The 13,694-nt window shown below is 44.3% G+C and overlaps 2 protein-coding genes across 2 annotated transcripts in view; one reads left to right on the top strand and one right to left on the bottom strand.

The window, feature by feature from the left end:
* Positions 1–11: 11 nt before the first annotated feature.
* Positions 12–13,694, top strand: part of LOC126257794 (RNA helicase aquarius) — a 368,203-nt gene continuing 354,520 nt past the window's right edge. Inside the window, exons 1-2 of the mRNA XM_049955590.1 lie at positions 12–177; positions 272–372. Coding sequence (XP_049811547.1) covers positions 97–177; positions 272–372 — 182 coding nt within the window. The 5' untranslated portion in view covers positions 12–96. The remainder of the gene's footprint in view (positions 178–271; positions 373–13,694) is intronic.
* Positions 305–13,694, bottom strand: part of LOC126257820 (probable G-protein coupled receptor Mth-like 5) — a 128,256-nt gene continuing 114,866 nt past the window's right edge. Inside the window, exon 5 of the mRNA XM_049955593.1 lies at positions 305–439. Within this exon, the coding sequence (XP_049811550.1) occupies positions 361–439 (79 nt within the window). The 3' untranslated portion in view covers positions 305–360. The remainder of the gene's footprint in view (positions 440–13,694) is intronic.

Here is a 13,694-nt window from a genome sequence, read left to right as displayed (position 1 = left end):
CGGATCGAGCACGTGAAGATCTGTGGCTGATGGGTGGGTAATGGCGGTGTTTTGTTTGTTGTGATGTAAACAGTGCTTAAGGGACGTTGAAACGATATGGCAAGTGGCATTGCAACAACAAAATCTGCAGGCCCAGCGCCAACAGTTGAACAGATAAATGCTGACAGAATAACACAAGTTTGTATTATTGTTATATTCGTACTTCTTATGTTACGGTTACATGTCCGTCTAACACTGTTAAATGTTCAACATAAATATTTACTGTTTACAGCTGGCCAATAAATACTGGGCGCCGTATACCATTGATAATCATCATCCCTATGACTCAGGAATTGTGGAAGACTTATATGTTACGGAAATTTATGGCTCGAAGTAAGTGATATTACTTTCAAACGAATGCTCTGCACACCCTACATCAGCTTTGTTGGTACCCGACTGCCTGAAACAGAGTGAAGTAGCAGTTGAAACGTTAGTCATATGAAAGACGTAGTAAAACGCATTACACGTGTACTTGAACATAGTGGCAGACCTGTGTTAGCGTTAATTATCTATGTGTGCCTCAGTCCAGTAGAAACTTTTACTTATTAACGCCTTTTTCAACTCTTTCTTTAGTAATGTTTCAATGTGCTGACACTTTGGCGTCCGCACATAAAAGCTATACCTCATTGCACATACCTAATATTTTTATTTTCATGGTTCTGCAGGCATTGCAGTAGGCCTAAAGATCATTTTTACAGCACAGGGTTTTGCCATGTAATTCACATGAAAATCATTCCTATCCATAGTTTCATAGTTGTGAGCTTCACTGATAATTTCTTTGTGATTTAATCATCGCACTGTCCATATGTGATATGTGTATGTTGTTATTGTGGTCTTCAGTCCTGAGACTGGTTTGATGCAGCTCTCCATGCTACTCTATCCTGTGCAAGGTTCTTCATCTCCCAGTACCTACTTCAACCTACATCCTTCTGAATCTGCTTAGTGTATTCATCTCTTGGTCTCCCTCTGCGTTTTTTACCCTCCATGCTACCCTCCAATACTAAATTGGTGATCACTTGATGTCTCAGGAAATGCCCTACCAACCGATCCCTTCTTCTAGTCAAGTTGTGCCACAAATTCCTCTTCTCCCCAATCCTATTCAGTACCTCCTCATTAGTTATGTGTCTACCCATCTACCGAGCGAGGTGGCGCAGTGGTTAGCACACTGGACTCGCATTCGGGAGGACGACGGTTCAATCCCGTCTCCAGCCATCCTGATTTAGGTTTTCCGTGATTTCCCTAAATCGTTTCAGGCAAATGCCGGGATGGTTCCTTTGAAAGGGCACGGCTGATTTCCTTCCCAATCCTTCCCTAACCCGAGCTTGCGCTCCGTCTCTAATGACCTCGTTGTCAACGGGACGTTAAACACTAACAACCCATCTAATCTTCAGCATTCTTCTGTAGCACCACATTTCGAAAGCTTGTATTCTCTTCTTGTCTAAACTATTTATGGTCCATGTTTCACTTCCATACATAGCTGCACTCCATACAAATACTTTCAGAAATGACTTCCTGACACTTAAATCTGTACTCGATGTTAAGAAATTTCTCTCTTCAGAAACGCTTTCCTTGCCATTGCCAGTCTACATTTTATATCCTCTCTACTTCGACCATCATCAGTTATTTTGCCCCCCAAATAGCAAAACTCATTTACTACTTCAAGTGTTTCATTTCCTAATCTAATTCCTGTAGCATCACCCGATTTAGTTCGACTACATTCCATTATTCTCGTTTTGCTTTTGTTGAAGTTCATCTTATATCCTCCTTTCAAGACCCTGTCCATTCAGTTCAGCTGCTCTTCCAGGTCCTCTGCTGTCTCCAACAGAATTACAAAGTCATCAGTGAACCTCAAAGTTTTTATTTCTTCTCCATGGATTTTAATTCCTACTCCGAACTTTTCTTTTTTTACCTTTACTGCTTGCTCAATATACAGATTGAATAACATCGGGGAGAGCCTACAACCCTGTCTCACTCCCTTCCCAGCCCCTGCTTCCCTTTCATGCCCCTTTACTCTTATAACTGCCATCTGGTTTCTGCACAAATTGTAAATAGCCTTTCTCTCCCTGTATTTTAACCCTGCCACCTTCAGAATTTGAAAGAGAATATTCCAATCAACATTGTCAAAACCTTTCTCTAAGTCTACAAATGCTATAAATGTAGGTTTACCTTTGCTTAATCTTTCTTCTAAGATAAGTTGTGGGGGCAGTATTGCCTCATGTGTTCCAATATTTCTACGGAATCCAAACTAATCTTCCCCGAGGTCAGCTTTTACCAGTTTTTCCATTTGTCTGTAAAGAATTCACGTTAGTATTTTGAAGCTGTGACTTATTAAACAGACAGTTCGGTAATTTTCACATCTGTCAACACCTGCTTTCTTTGGGATTGGAATTATTATATTCTTCTTGATGTCTGAGGGTATTTCGCCTGTCTCATACATCTTGCTCACCAGATGGTAGAGTTTTGTAAGGACTGGCTCTACCAAGGCTGTCAGTAGTTATAATGGAATGTTGTCTACTCCCGGGGCCTTGTTTCGACTCAGGTCTTTCAGTGCTCTGTCAAACTCTTCATGCAGTATCGTATCTCCCATTCCATCTTCATCTACATCCTCTTCCATTTCCATAATATTGTCCTCAAGTACATCACCCTTGTATAGACCCTCTATATACTCCTTCCACCTTTCTGCTTTCCCTTCTTTGCTTAGAACTGGGTTTCCATCTGAGTTCTTGATATTCATACAAGTAGTTATAAGAGTAAAGGGGCATGAAAGGGAAGCAGGGGCTGGGAAGGGAGTGAGACAGGGTTGTAGGCTCTCAGACACCCGACCAGTCAGTCAGCAAGACTCAGCGGAGCAGCGCCTCTGATGAAGTCCAGCGCAGTCCTGGACGAAACGTAAGGAGCAGAAAAGTTCTTGGACCACGACCTCACATCCCGGAAAGTATATCAACAGACAGTGGCATAGCCATAACATGTTTTACTCCAAAGCTGCTCCATGTACCTTGTGAAACTCAGCACTCACTGACACGACCTGAATGCATGTGGCGTCTCACATACATCTTGCCCTCTATCTTCTGTTTCAGGTGATGTCATCTGTATGACTTTGGATGACTCATAATAACACATTAGAAATTTTTTCGGACCTTCCAAACTTCCCAGATGCTCTCCTGTGAAACTTACAAGACTAGCACTCCCGGAAGAAAGAATATTGCAGAGACATGGTCTGGCTCACTCACCAACAAAAGGCAAAGGTCCTGAGTTCGAGTGTCAGTCCAGTACACAGTTATAGTCCGCCATCAAGTTTTGTATCAGCACACACTCCACTGAAAAGTGTAACTGCCATTTTGGAAACATCCCCCAGGCTGTGGCTAAGCAATATCTCCGCAATATCCTTTCTACTGTGAAGTTTGGAAGATAGAAGATGAGGTACTGGCGGAAGTAAAGCTGTGAGGACGAGTCGTGAGTTGTGCTTGGTTAGCACAGTGGTAGAGCACTTGTTATGAAAGGCAAAGGTCCCAAGCTTGAATCTCAGTCAAGCACACAGTTGTTGATCAGCCAGGAAGTTTCAGGTGATGGCATCTGTCTACTGTATACTGCCCTGATAGACTTTGGCCAAGCACTTTTATGACCCCAGTTTTCCTGCTCAGACCATCTACATTGTCATGCTTCCTGCTAGATTTGTGTACTACCTCAATTGATTAATTTTAATGTCAGTTGAGTCAGTCTGTTTGAAGGATCTTTCAGTATTAATAGCCATTTTAATGCCGTCCATTACGACTTCGAATTTATTGCCATTCAGGTAACAACGAAAGTACATGCGACTGTAGGTTAAGCTGAACATCATCATCTCTGTTGTTTAGTAATTGTGTTTTGGCTTATTTAACACCCTTGATGCATGTGCAACCCGGTGCTCATTGCAGTATACTTCCTCATTCAGAATGCATCCCACTGCATGGTTGCTTGAATCACAGGACCGGATAAACACTCTTTCGCTATTTGTAAATGCTAACATCAGGCTAGTTGTTCATGCCTTTTTTAATCCTTTGAATGCGGACTGACTGTCACCTGTCCACTGAAATATCACAACCTCCTTCAACAAATGTGCCAGTGGGTTAGCAATGCCATCATTGACAAATTTTCTATGATGTTGTAATTATACAACCCTGAAAATGACTGCAGTGTTTTGCAGTTTGTGGTGGTGAGAAATTATGGACTGCACATACTAATCTTGGGTCAGTCTTTATGCCTTCATGCCTATTTACATGGTGTAGATAGCTAACTTCTCCCAATTCAAGGTAACGCTTTTCAGTATTCAGTTTTGAGCACAATGAACGCATTCTCTGAAACACTTCTTCCAGCAAACTGTGTGTGTGCTTCTTTCAATTCCTATAGAAAACAAAAACATTGTCCAAATAGACTATAAAGTGACGTGGTATTTAATCCCTCAACACTTCTTCCAATAATTACTGAAATGTGATTGATGCATTCTTAAGTCTAAGAGGCAGCTGCTGATACTGATAATGCCCTGATGGAATGGTAAACACAGTATTTGGCTGGTCCTCTGCTAATACTTCCAACTGTTGGTAACCATGTTCCACATCCATTGTTGAAAATACTTGCATTGACCCAGGTTGTCCAGTGTTTCTGTGACGTTTGGTATGGAGTATGATCCATAACAGTTCTTGACAAAGGTCAAAACTAGACCTGTCTGAGCTGGACCCATCCTGGACTCCCATATTGGCAGTTGTTAACCCATACGACAAAACTACTTCATTGGCACCGAAACTACCTACACTAACTGGAAGCATGTATTTCCCATGCACATCGTGCATGTGTGCCACATTCATACACATAAAATAATGTTGTGATGGCTTTGTAACACACAAGATGTCACTCAGTAAGTTGGTATCTACTTTCACCCAGAGTAGTTTTCCTGTGCTTTTTTGGCACTTTGTCATGTGAAATAAGCCTTAACAATTGTGTACACATTTTGATTGGTTCCACCTTCTTGCTAGGAGAACCGTGAGACAGCATATCATTTTCAGTGGTCTGTCCCAGTCAAAACAGTGTTCCACTCAGTTCAGTCGTGTGCTACCATAGATCAACAACTTTTGTGTGATGCTTATTCAAGAAATCCAACCAAAGGATTGTGCAGTGTCCTTCACTTACGTACAGCAACAATTTCGTGTGCTTTCAAAAATTCCTTGCTTTAATACAAAAATTAGACAATGTTGGCCCCAGTGAAGCCACTTCATTGTTCCCTAATCCCAGTAATTCGTAACAAGGGAATGCCATCACTTCTTACCCAAGAGTTCTAGACTTGCTACTGACACATGAGCCCCTGGTCCACCAAAAACTAATGTTCCATACCAATTACCATGCCAAATAAGTAACACTCCGCCTGTACATATAGTTTTGTAGTGCTGATCTTCACTGTGAATGTCTTCTGGTAGTTGTGGATTCCCATTAGTGTGTAATGACACTCTGTGAACCTGTTTTCTGTTCCTACAATCCCATGCATAGTGTCATACCAGTCAAAACTGATAACACTGTCGTTGGCGGCATTGCCTCAGAGTATGGCCCACAAATCCACAGCTGTATCATTTTACTGCTGAGGAAAAAGCGCTTCACTTATCCTGCACTTGTGTTGCTGTACCTACTTCTAGCTGCACAGCAATCTTAATAGCAGCAGGAAAATCCTTTGTGTTTACCATCTGCACACTGCTCAACATATCAGTTGGAACCCCACCCCCCGCCCCACAAAAAAGAAGGAGAAGAAGAATCGTAGCCCTCCATGATCTTCCTCTTGGAGGATAATTTTGCCGGCCATCTTGTTCTACATGAGCTCGTAAGTTTACACATTTATTTTACTGTACCTATTTGAGAATGTTTCCGACGATTCACTGTTTTTGAAACATCCCATTGAGTTGGTTCCTAAGAAGTGCCACCAGGAGGCTCGCAACTCTTTTGCAAGTACGTGCTTGGCTACCATGGGGCCCCAGCGTTTGCAACACTTTATTTCCTGTGCTGCAAGCCTGTACTTTCACTATCCCATTCCCCCTCTGTCTTTCCATCAAATTGGACCTGGTACATGATTAGGACCCTAGTATTTCATTTCTTGTGCTCTCTATACTGTTTCATTAATAAATGTGTGGTTCTCATTGTTGGGATTCACCTGTGATCACTTTTCCAAATTTTTCAGAAGTGCAGATTGTACTGGAAAGATTGCCCAATTTCATGTTGTTCCACCTTTGTGCTTTTCCACATTAGCTCCCTTCCTTTCCTGTAAGGTAGTATGCTTGAAACCCAACACCACAGCCATCCTGATGTGATGCTGGGGGGGGGGGAGGGGGGGAGTCATCAAGTACCTGCATGGTGGTAGCCCCCTGATCAAGTAGGGACTGCACTGTTAGTGCCCGAGCTGGAAACTCCCCATGTATGCCAAGGAGTGTGACCATCATGACTGTGACACAGGAACTCCGAGCAACGGATTACTATCAGGGTAGCCGTTGCTGAGCCTGGATGGTGTCCATGGGGAGAGCCACCATTTTGAATGAGTGGCACCATGGTGAATGATTTGCATGTGAAATGGATGAAGCTTTCTTCCACTGGTAATCATAGGGCCCCAGCAGTCTCTTCTGGAGGAAAGAACTTGTTCAACACAGAGAGATATGACCCCAAAATGTTTCCTTCCTTGTCTCTGCCGTGGGAGACACTTATGACTAAGTGGCAAGCAGAGAATACTCCCCCCAGACCTGGTTTGTACAATGTCACATGGGGATTCTTTTTTGGCCGCAAAGCCTTTATTCTTTGTAGAGAATATAGAAGACAAGTTTGGGGGAGTTGCAGCCATTTTCAAAATGTAGAGTGGGCCAGTATTGATTAAAACAGCATCTCCTGTCCAGGCACATGTGTTGCTCACTTGTGACAAGCTGGGTGGCATTCCTGTGACTATCAGTCCTCATAATAGTCTAAATATGGTTCAAGGCATCATTTTCCTTAGTGACCTCCTCTTGCAGTGTGATAAGCTACACACAGCTTGGAGCGATTGGGTGTACACTGTGACCGTCATGTATGTAGGGGGGCAAAGGACAATAGGATTGCTACTAGGGCATTCATCTTGGCCTTTGAGGGCAATTCGTTGCTTGAGAAAGTCAAGGTTGTGTATACTGATATGATGTGAAACCATATGTTCCCTCCCAGTGCAGTGCTTCAAATGCACAAAATTTGGGCACATGCCTTCGTGTTGCAACACCAGCCCAGTCTGTAGGAATTGATAATGACTATTGTATGCAGATGTTCCTTGTGCCCTCCCCTATCCGTGTCAACAGTCAAGCACCATTCACCCTGCTCATCAGACTGCACCATCTTTCAGAGAAAGTTAATACAGGGTTTTAAGATTCTGGACAGACTAACATACCAAGAGGCCAAGAGAAAGTATGAACGTCTACATCCTGCACGCATGAAAATGACTTTTGCTACAGCTAAGACAATGTCACCCTCTCCGAGGATGGTACATTGCCCATAATGCTTCCTACAGTGGGTCCTCAAGGACTGCTTGACAGTGCATGCCTGCCCCCCTGACAGCTGGGGGCTCTACTCTTGCTGCTTCCTCCACACCCATTTTGGGAGCAGTGGCTCTCCACCAACAGGGGATGTCAATCCACATCCCTCAGCCGAAGATGCATCACCCTCCTCTGGCTTCCCAAACCAGTAAGAGGACCCTCAGGACACTCCCCTCCTTGGTTTCTGCTGGTCTGTACCCGAATATCAGCCAGTGTCTGAATGAGCCACAAGCTGCTGGTCATAGGGCTTTCCAACTTTCCTCAGCCTCAGAAATTAATTCAGAGAAGCCCTCCCAGCTATGTAAACCCCCCAAGAAGAAGAAATATAAAAAGAAGTCTCCCAAGACAAAGGAGATTCCATTGGCCGCCATGCCAGCAGATCCCAAATGCTCCACTTCTGTGGCCGAGGCGGAGATCATGGTGGCCCCTGAGGCTCCAGATTGCACCACACAGTGTGTCTCAGAACATGTGTGTGTCCCTCAACAGATGGCAACAGGTGACCCTGGGCATAAACTGTCTCCTTGGTCCCTTCACGGCCTGATGAAATACCACCGTCATGATTCTTCAGTGGAATTTAGCAGATTTTTCCATCATCTGACTAAGGTACAACCTCTTAAGCTCCTCTCTTGCTTTCTGCAATGCCCTAAAGCAAACTTGGTTTTTGGCAATACAGACCCCTCTCCTTTGTGGCTTCCAGAGATATTTTAAAAGTGGCACTGACTATGATAGGGTGTTGGGTGAAGTTTGCACATATGTTCTGGACTCTGTATGTGCCTCTTGATATAATTTTGGAGGCTGTGGCTGTTCAGGTGAAGGCATCTCAGGATTTTTATCTCCTGTAATGTTTATCTCCCTCCCAATGGTGAAGTGTCTCAGAACATGTGTTGTCTGCATGGTTTGTCAGCTCCCCCCCCCCCCCCCCCTCTTTCACGTGCCCCACCCCCATCCCCGTCCCCGTTCTCTAATATTAGGTGACTTCAGTGCCCTTAAGGGGTCTTGTCCATGACAAGAATTTTTGCTGTACACCAGGCCGGGTTTTTAGTGATACATTGTACACTACTGGCCATTAAAATTGCTACAACATGAAGATGACGTGCTACAGATGCGAAATTTAACCGACAGGAAGAAGATGCTGTAATATGCAAATGATTAGTTTTTCAGAGCATTCACACAAGGTTGGCGCCGGTGGCAGCACCTACAACGTGCTGACATGAGGAAAGTTTCCAACCGGTTTCTCATACACAAACAGCAGTTGCCTGGTGAAACGTTGTTGTGATGCCTCGTGTAAGGAGAAGAAATGCGTACCATCACGTTTCTGGCTTTGATAAAGGTCGGATTGTAGCCTATCGTGATTGCGGTTTATCATATCGCAACATTGCTGCTCGCGTTGGTCGTGATCCAATGACTGTTAGCAGAATATGGAATCAGTGGGTTCAGCAGGGTAATACGGAATGCTGTGTTGGATCCCAACAGCCTCGTATCACTAGCAGTTGAGATGACAGGCATCTTATTCACATGGCTGTAACGGATCGTGCAGCCACGTCTCGATCCCTGAGTCAACAGATGGGGACGTTTGCAAGACAACAACCATCTGCACGAACAGTTTGACAACGTTTGCAGCAGCTTGGACCATCAACTTGGAGACCATGGCTGCGGTTACCGTAGATGCTGCATCACAGACAGGAGCGCCTGCGATGGTGTTCTCAATGACGAACCTGGTTGCACGAATGGCAAAACGTCATTTTTTCAGATGAATCCAGGTTCTGTTTACAGCATCATGATGGTTGCATCCGTGTTTGAGACATCGTGGTGAACGCACATTGGAAATGTGTATTCGTCATCGGCATACCGGCGTATCACCCGGCGTGATGGTATCAGGTGCCATTGGTTACATGTCTCGGTCACCTCTTGTTTGCATTGACGGCACTTTGAACAGTGGATGTTACATTTCAGGTGTGTTACGACCCATGGCTCTACCCTTCATTTGATCCCTGCATTTCAGCAGGATAATGCATGACTGCATGTTGCAGGTCCTATACGGGTCTTTCTGGATACAGGAAATGTTCGACTGCTGCCCTGGCCAGCACATTCTCCAGATCTCTCACCAATTGAAAACGTCTGGTCAGTGGTGGCCAAGCAACTGGCTCGTCACAATTTCTCCAGTCACTACTCTCGATGAACTGTGGTATTGTGTTGAAGCTTCATGGGCAGCTGTACCTGTACACAACATCCAAGCTCTTTTTGACTCAATGCCCAGGTGTATCAAGGCCGTTATTACGACCAGAGGTGGTGGTTCTGGGTACTGATTTCTCAGGATTTATGCACTCAAATTGCGTGAAAATGTAATCACATGTCAGTTCTAGTATAATATATTTGTCCAATGAATACCCGTTTATCATCTGCATTTCTTCTTCGTGTAGCAATTTTAATGGCCAGTAGCGTATCTTATGAGAGCGCAATGCAAATGCTTCAGCTCCTGTGAATACAGAAGGCAATGCCCCCGGAATATTCTAGAGTGGCGTGGGAGGAGGTACATTTAGTGTGTTCTTCTGCAACATTTTCCATAAAGACATTTCTTATATATCTGGCAGTGAACACATTGTTTGTTACGTGGCGATCACTCTGTTGTATAAATAATTCTAAAGCGAAGATCATTTAAAGACAGTTTACTAGATGGCCGGTTTCAACACACTAGAGGTGTCATCATCAGATCTGAAGTTTCTTATGTACTTGAGTTACAGTCTTTCCATAAGCACCAGTAGCCACAAAAAATAAAATTATGATTTGCGTCCACTACTGCCATCAGGAGGACTGGATAGTAAGTTTTGTAATTGACAAAGTTGGAACAACTTTCTTCTGATTTTATAAACATCATGTATTTACCATCAATGGCCACTATGTAGGTCGGAAAATTTGCAGTAATTTCAAACTGACACAGTGTATTGATCCAGTCAAGTTCCTCCGGAATGGGCATATATGTGCTATACAATAACAACCACATCTCCTTGCAAACCTTGTGTACAATTCTGTTAATAGTATACAAAGATGATGTGACTTACCAAATGAAAGTCCTGCAGGTCGACAGACACACAAACAAACACAAACATACACACAAAATTCAAGCTTTCGCAACAAACTGTTGCCTCATCAGGAAACTCTTTCCTGATGAGGCAACAGTTTGTTGCAAAAGCTTGAATTTTGTGTGTATGTTTGTGTTTGTTTGTGTGTCTGTCGACCTGCCAGGACTTTCATTTGGTAAGTCACATCATCTTTGTTTTTAGATATATTTTTCCTACGTGGAATGTTTCCCTCTACTATAACTATAACTATATATACATATATATAATAGAAGGAAACATTCCATGTGGGAAAAAATATATCTAAAAACAAAGATGATGTGACTTACCGAACGAAAGCGCTGGCAGGTCGATAGACACACAAACAAACACAAACATACACACAAAATTCAAGCTTTCGCAACAAACTGTTGCCTCATCAGGAAAGAGGGAAGGAGAGGGAAAGACGAAAGGATGTGGGTTTTAAGGGAGAGGGTAAGGAGTCATTCCAATCCCGAGAGCGGAAAGACTTACCTTAGGGGGGAAAAAAGGACAGGTATACACTCGCACGCACACACACATCCATCCGCACATACGCAGACACAAGCAGACATTTGTAAAGGCAAAGAGTTTGGGCAGAGATGTCACTCAAGGCAGAAGTACAGAGGCAGGTGAGGTATGAGCGGCGGCAAATTGAAATTAGTGGAGACTGAGGCCTGGCGGATAACGAGAAGAGAGGATATACTGAAGGGCAAGTTCCCATCTCCGGAGTTCGGATAGGTTGGTGTTAGTGGGAAGTATCCAGATAACCCGGATGGTGTAACACTGTGCCAAGATGTGCTGGCCGTGCACCAAGGCATGTTTAGCCACAGGGTGATCCTCATTACCAACAAACACTGTCTGCCTGTGTCCATTCATGCGAATGGACAGTTTGTTGCTGGTCATTCCCACATAGAAAGCTTCACAGTGCAGGCAGGTCAGTTGGTAAATCACGTGGGTGCTTTCACACGTGGCTCTGCCTTTGATTGTGTACACCTTTCGGGTTACAGGACTGGAGTAGGTGGTGGTGGGAGGGTGCATGGGACAGGTTTTACACCAGGGGCAGTTACAAGGGTAGGAGCCAGAGGGTACGGAAGGTGGTTTGGGGATTTCATAGGGATGAACTAACAGGTTATGAAGGTTAGGTGGACGGCGGAAAGACACTCTTGGTGGAGTGGGGAGGATTTCGTGAAGGATGTATCTCATTTCAGGCCAGGATTTGAGGAAGTCGTATCCCTGCTGGAGAGCCACATTCAGAGTCTGATCCAGTCCCGGAAAGTATCCTGTCACAAGTGGGGCACTTTTGTGGTTCTTCTGTGGAAGGTTCTGGGTTTGAGGGGATGAGGAAGTGGCTCTGGTTATTTGCTTCTGTACCAGGTCGGGAGGGTAGTTGCGGGATGCGAAAGCTTTTTTCAGGTTGTTGGTGTAATGGTTCAGAGATTGCGGACTGAAGCAGATTCGTTTGCCACGAAGACCTAGGCTGTAGGGAAGGGACTGTTTGATGTGGAATGGGTGGCAGCTGTCATAATGGAGGTACTGTTGCTTGTTGGTGGGTTTGATGTGGACGGACGTGTGAAGCTGGCCATTGGACGGATGGAGGTCAACGTCAAGGAAAGTGGCATGGGATTTGGAGTAGGACCAGGTGAATCTGATGGAAAACATATTATGTCCCTTTCATTATAACTCTCCAATCCTCCAAGGGCTGCTTCACCTCCTTGAATAATAGCAATTGTCATCCAAGAATTGCCACTAACTACCTGTGTAGTTGTACAAGAAAATTGTATCTTGCAACCAACAAAGGTAATTGGTCCTTGTAGTAACTCTTGTTGTCCTGTCTCATTTGGTGTAATAGTAAAACTATCAACACTCTTGTATAAAGGCATTCTGCTCCTCCTTCTGTACATTCTTCTCCTGTACGGCATGGCTGTGCGTAATGTGCGGCTGCCTCGAGTTGAATGAGCGTGCAGCTGCCTCAGTAGCGGATGCTCCTACTGATAAGAATGGGCGCGGCAGGAAGTAGCGCACTGATAAACCGCAATGGCGGCACCGGAAACCGAGCAATTCTGCGGATCGCGCTTAGTTAGAACTATAGCGCAATCCGCCTGGCGCCTCGTGCAGCGGCTAAGTCCTGTTCAAGGTCACCCACCTTACGTAGCTGCAGCGGCTAAATGAAGACAGACAAACATGCAGTTGCTGCCTGCAAGTACTGATAAGAGCCGCGCCATACGTCACACTTCCTGCAGTTAATGAGACGACTACTGAGCGCGGCAGGAAGTAGCGCCTTGATAAACCGCAATGGCGGCGCCAGAAGCCGAGCAATTCTACGGATCGCGCTTAGTTAGAACTATAGCGCGATCCGTCTGGCTCCTCGTGCTGCGGCTAAGTCCCGTTCAAGGTCACCCGCCTTACATAGCTGCAGCAGCTAAATGAAGACAGCCATGCATAGTGCTGTATTTCAGTTTTCTTGTACAACTACAGAGGTAGTTAGTGGCAACTCGTGGTTAACAGTTGCTAATTTTAGAAAGTGGAAGTGACAACATCACATACGGCCCTAGAGAGCATCCCAGAGGACCCAGAGAGCATCCCAGGGTGCCCCAGTGAGCTAAAACACTAAGAAGAATCATCGCTTCTCGGCTTTTGGCAAGATCAATGTGTAGGATTGTATATAGAAATATATAATAAATTAACGATAACAAATAATAAATAGTAGTTGTATACTTAAAAAAAAAAAAAAATCTCATGAGATAGATAAGGATGCTTCGCAACTTTAAACTAAACAATAACATAGGAAACTAATTTTAGAAAGTGCAAGTGACAACATCCCAAACTGCGCTGTAGAGCATCCCAGAGGACCCAGAGAGCATCCCAGTGTGCCCCAGAGAGCATCCCAGGGTGCCCCAGTGAGCTAAAACACTAAGAAGAATCATCGCTTCTCGGCTTTTGGCAAGATCAATGTGTAGGATTGTATATAGAAATATATAATAAATTAACAATAACAAAT

Source organism: Schistocerca nitens, chromosome 1, assembly GCF_023898315.1.
Source record: "Schistocerca nitens isolate TAMUIC-IGC-003100 chromosome 1, iqSchNite1.1, whole genome shotgun sequence".
Classification (NCBI taxonomy): Eukaryota; Metazoa; Arthropoda; class Insecta; order Orthoptera; family Acrididae; genus Schistocerca; species Schistocerca nitens.
The sequence above is the reverse complement of the archived record's forward strand: the minus strand, read 5'-3'. Positions and strand labels throughout refer to the sequence as shown.